Source organism: Lathyrus oleraceus, chromosome 4 (genome assembly GCF_024323335.1).
Source record: "Lathyrus oleraceus cultivar Zhongwan6 chromosome 4, CAAS_Psat_ZW6_1.0, whole genome shotgun sequence".
Taxonomy (NCBI): domain Eukaryota; kingdom Viridiplantae; phylum Streptophyta; class Magnoliopsida; order Fabales; family Fabaceae; genus Lathyrus; species Lathyrus oleraceus.
In genome coordinates, this window is record NC_066582.1 from 275095228 (window position 1) to 275100246 (window position 5019).

The following is a 5019-nucleotide window of genomic DNA, read 5'->3' on the forward strand; positions in this document are numbered from 1 at the left end:
AGGTACATGTACCTTGTACTTTCCCTTGAAAATATTTTGATTCCCTTTTATTGATGCATATTTTCACTGCCGGTAAAAAAAGTTATTCACTGCTGCGAATTCACTTGAACATAATATGTGTTGTTTGATGCTTGCAGGAAGGAGGTGGGGAAGTATGATGAGCTTGGTCTACCCAAAAATGATGAGGATAGCTTACTAGTCCCAAGAAGCCGAAACCAATATAACACCAACCTGTAAGTTACCAGAACAAACACAAATGGTCCTGCTTCGGTAGCTTACCTGCTGCCACAGCTTTCCTGATGCCATAATGTTCCTGATTGGAGCCTCCCTAATGTGTTACTCGATAGTGGCATATTTCCCGTGCATAGAAACTGTTGGCGCGACATATTTGATGCTGTCAGTCAAACTCGCCGCTTGGTTTATATCACGGGATGGTCAGCATAAAAGGTTGATAAGAGATGCAGGTTATGCAGCAGATTATACACTGGGTGATCTTCTGAGACCGAAGACATGGTCCATGTACATAGCACAGAAGATCTTGAATGGTTATCCAAGTAGAAGCAAAATGTCGGCATATGCTTCTGAGTTGAATTGCCTCCATTCCTACTCGTTGGATATCTTCCTCATTCTCATCATAAAATCCTCATTTATATTGATCTTCTATTTCATATGCTCAAAGCCATGTTGGATTCTTCAAGGGAGTAACAACAGCTTTCACATTCAAGTAGTTCTTAATACTGTATTCTCCTTTTTCCCTGCCTTGTCCACTCATCTTATATCCACCAAAAGGAATTGCAGCATCATATGTATTAAAGCAGTGTACCCAAACTGTTCCAACTTTCAGTGCTCTTGTCAAAGTATTAGCAGTGTTTAAGTTTTCTGTGAAGATCCCTGCTGCAAGACCATAGTTTGAATTATTTGCTCTTTGAATTACCTCTTCAGTGTTCTTGAATTTCAATATGGATTGCACTGGACCAAATATCTCTTCCTTTGCAATCAGCATGTCATCCTGAACATTTGAGAAGACAGTAGGCTGAACATAGAAGCCCTTGCTGCCATGCCTTTCTCCTCCAGTTTCAAGTGTAGCCCCAGTTTCAACACCAGATCTAATATACCTCAATATTTTCTCAAATTGCTTTGCATCAATCTGAGGACCTTGTTCTATTCCTGACTTGAATGGATCTCCAACAGAAGCCATTTGAAGAGTTTCTCCTGAATCTGCAGCTCTTTCCATTCCTTGCATTTTCTTCTTCTTTTATTACTCTTCTATTTTCTGCAGCAGTGAACTCAGTTCCTTTAACTGTCCATGGTTTGTTTCAACTGGTTTTGCAGGCTGTTGCTGCTGGATATTCTTACTGTCACGGTTGTTCTTCCGGCAGACCAACCACACTCATGATTTTACTGTCACGGTTGCTGCAGGATATTCTAGCTGTGACCTTGCTTCCATCAGATACATAATTGAATAAATCCGGATGTTCAACTACATAACTTGACTTCAATATATTACATCCAATTTTCACAAGGATATCCTGTACTGCATTCGAGAGATTGCTTCCATTTATCATTTTCAATTGTCTGGAAGGTCTTAAAAGAAATCCAGACGTGGATGGTAAAATTGGCCAATCACTAAATAGTTGCAATGTTTCATTATGCTTTCCTAGATATTGCCAGAATAGCAAAAACCATGATAATGTTGGCTTTTGACACAAGTCTGGATCCCAGAATACTTTACTTTTATATTTCCAGTCAGCTGGCATAAATGCAGGGAATAACTGAACAAAATAATGAATACTGAAAAGAGCAAGGTTGGTATTTGAAGACATTGCAACACCAGAGAGTCTGCTCAATATGTTGGAAGGAACGCTACGATCAATCACTCTGTCCGAAATAGGCTGCAGCAGCTTGTACTCTAATTCATCACAAATGAAGTATGAATTACCTTTTGATGCTCCCAAAAATGATGCAAAACTGCCATTTGCTAAAGGAAGCAAGGGCAGATTGTAAGCCCCTTTACCAACATCATCATCAACCAGATCCTCAAGGCAATATTCCAATAATAGCAGCTTGTATGATCTGCTCAAATAATTAGATGTTTCACATTCCCTAAGAAAATCACGTATTGTACCAGGAGTAACCACCTTGCTGGTACTATTTTTTAAAAGAGAGTCAAATAATGAATCGGGCAAATGCACAACTGGCATTCCCAATTGCATGAGAGCCAAACCAAGGTCCTTGCTTTTGGTGAATTTTTCATCATGAAGAAAGGCTTCGCTCGGTGATTCCCATCTTCCTCCATTCAATTCTGAATAGATAACTGGAGCATTACAAACATTTCTGTATATTTGTTGAACCAAAATGCTCCATGGCTCTTCAAAGGAACCAATAGGCCATAAAGAATAGTATAAGTCTGTTGGCCCTAACAATTCCTTTACACAATGCAGCATATGCACAAAAGCAGGAACCACAACGTCTTCTAGAAGAAGCCTGTTCCAGATAGAACGAACTTTTCCGCTTCTGTCCATGTCATCCCCATACCAAATGCCACGACGATTTGATGATACCTCAAAGAAAACATTGACTTGTACGCTGAGTCCAGTTCTAACGGGTAGTGGAAGAAAACAGAATGCCTGACCAGTCCTAAGAACTTTGTTCTGTAAAAACCATACATGGCAATATGAGGGATGAACCATGGAGATATAGCAACAAAGAAGACATTTGGTGAATTATCAGAAATGCATGCTGCAAGGTTTCATGCAAGGCCAAATGCAACATGGTACTGAACTGACTGCCGCAGCATCAGGGCTAGCATGTCATATATTTCCATTGGCTTGACGTGTTGTTTTAGGTTACAACCAAAAGTGATGGGAAAAGGAAACTGGTTGGACTGTTAGAGAACTCCTTGGACATTGATTAGGGGCAACCAAGGCCAATGGTCAATGGTTCCGAAAGGCCAAAATGACATGGTGCACAAAATGCATTACTTGCAATGGAAGAAACCAAGAGAAAAACACAATCAAGCATGAAGATTGGATGAATCATTACATCAAGAGGCTAAACCAAGTTTGGATGATCAAGGGCAAATGAAAGTTGACTTTGGTCAAAGTTGACCCAAAAGTCAACTGTTGACCAAAGTCAACAAATGGTCAAAATTGTATTTTCCTTGTGATTTCTTTGTAAGTGGACATCGAATCGATGGTTATGATGGAATTTTGGGTTTGTGGATTTTGGGTTGACTTTGGTCAAAGTTGACCAAAAAGTCAACTGTTGACCAAAGTCAACGATTGGTCAAAGTGTCAATTTTTGTGTATTTTTGTATGGGATCAAATGTAATGGTTTACAATGACATGAAATAAATTGAAATGGATTAACAAAATGGTTTGAAGTTGGTTTTCAAAATTGGCTTAATCATGACTTGAATATTTGACTTTTGAAAAGAAAATAACTTGACTGATAATGTGTATGAACAAAACCATGAAATAAGACCATAAGGTTAGGGTTTTGACATAGTATCCATGAACCAAAAACATGACTAGCAAGTGGCTTGAAACACAAGAAGCTTGATCGTTCAGATGACCAAGACCATAGATGTACCCACAATCACAACACCATGACCTTGGATCAAAACCAATCCTCATATAAAACCAACATAAGGTTAGGCCAAGCATGCCAAACAAACATAAAAATTTAGGACCAAAATCGCGGTATGACAGCTGCCCCTATTTAAACGTCTTCAACTAGAGAATATGAAGCAGGATGTTCTTCACATGATCATAGTGGGAGATGGTTAAATACTAAGAAGACCCGGATTTTGATCATGAATCCCTATAAAACAATGCCTGTCAGCATCGTCAAAGAAGCAATCTCAAAAGAAGAATCCGTCTGATACGGTGAAAATCGGCCTGAATACCGAAACAGAAAGTTGACCTGAATACCAAAATAAATGGTAACACAGGAATACCCATGGCCTGAACGCCGCACTAAGCATCGGAATATGAGAGTATCAATATTGGTCTGATCACCGGAAATCTGGTCTGAACACCACTTCGGTCTGGATACCGGAAATTGGCCTGAATGCCACAAGTTGCATCGACTTGATCGTCAGAAACTTCTTCGATCTGAAAATCGGGAAAGACTGGCCTGAATGCCACTTCGGTCTGAATACCGGGAAAACTGGTCTGAACACCACAAGTTCTTCGTCCTGATTGTTGAGAACTTCTTCGATCTGGAAATCGGGAAAACTGGTCTGAACACCACAAGTTCTTCGTCCTGATTGTTGAGAACTTCTTCGATCTGGAAATCGGAAACTGGCCTGAATGCCACTTCGGTCTGGATACCGGGAACTGGCCTGAATGCCACTTCGGTCTGGATACCGGGAAAACTGGTCTGAACACCACAAGTTCTTCGTCCTGACTGTTGAGAACTTCTTCGATCTGGAAATCGGAAACTGACCTGAATGCCACTTCGGTCTGGATACCGGGAACTGGCCTGAATGCCACTTCGGTCTGGATACCGGGAACTGGCCTGGAATGCCACTTCGGTCTGGATACCGGGAACTGGCCTGGACGCCACTTCGGTCTGGATACCGGGAAAACTGGCCTGAATGCCACTTCGGTCTGGATACCGGGAAAACTGGTCTGAACACCACTTCGGTCTGGATACCGGGAAAACTGGCCTGAATGCCACTTCGGTTTGGATACCGGGAAAACTTCATGTCTATCAGCATCGGCGAAGATAACAAAACAGTGATACGTGAGCCGGCACGCATGCCAAAGACCTATGCTGGGGATAACAATCGAAAGATTGACCAAAGAGTGCATGAGATATATTATCTATAGCCGTCAAAATGTAGATAACACACTCGCATGGAAGATTATCCATAACCGGGTTGTAGGTTGCTAAATGAATAATCGACCGAAAAGAAAGGTATCAGGGTACCAGGGCTAGGCATGCCAAAGATGACCAATCAAAAGAGGATAAAGTTGCTGACTTGGAGCAAATACCCAAAAGAAAGGGGAAGAC

At 41.1% G+C, this 5019-nt stretch overlaps 1 protein-coding gene across 1 annotated transcript; it reads right to left on the reverse strand.

Annotated features, from left to right (window-relative positions):
- Positions 1-619: 619 nt before the first annotated feature.
- Positions 620-1234, reverse strand: LOC127137074 (benzaldehyde dehydrogenase, mitochondrial). Its single transcript, XM_051063567.1, has one exon. The coding sequence runs from the start codon at positions 1232-1234 to the stop codon at positions 674-676; it is 561 nt and encodes a 186-aa protein (XP_050919524.1). The 3' UTR covers positions 620-673.
- Between the last annotated feature and the right edge of the window lie 3785 nt (positions 1235-5019).

Bases quoted from the DNA above. Each gene is read 5' to 3' on its own strand.
- LOC127137074 (XM_051063567.1), bottom strand. From the start codon at position 1,234: ATGGAAAGAGCTGCAGATTCAGGAGAAACTCTTCAAATGGCTTCTGTT.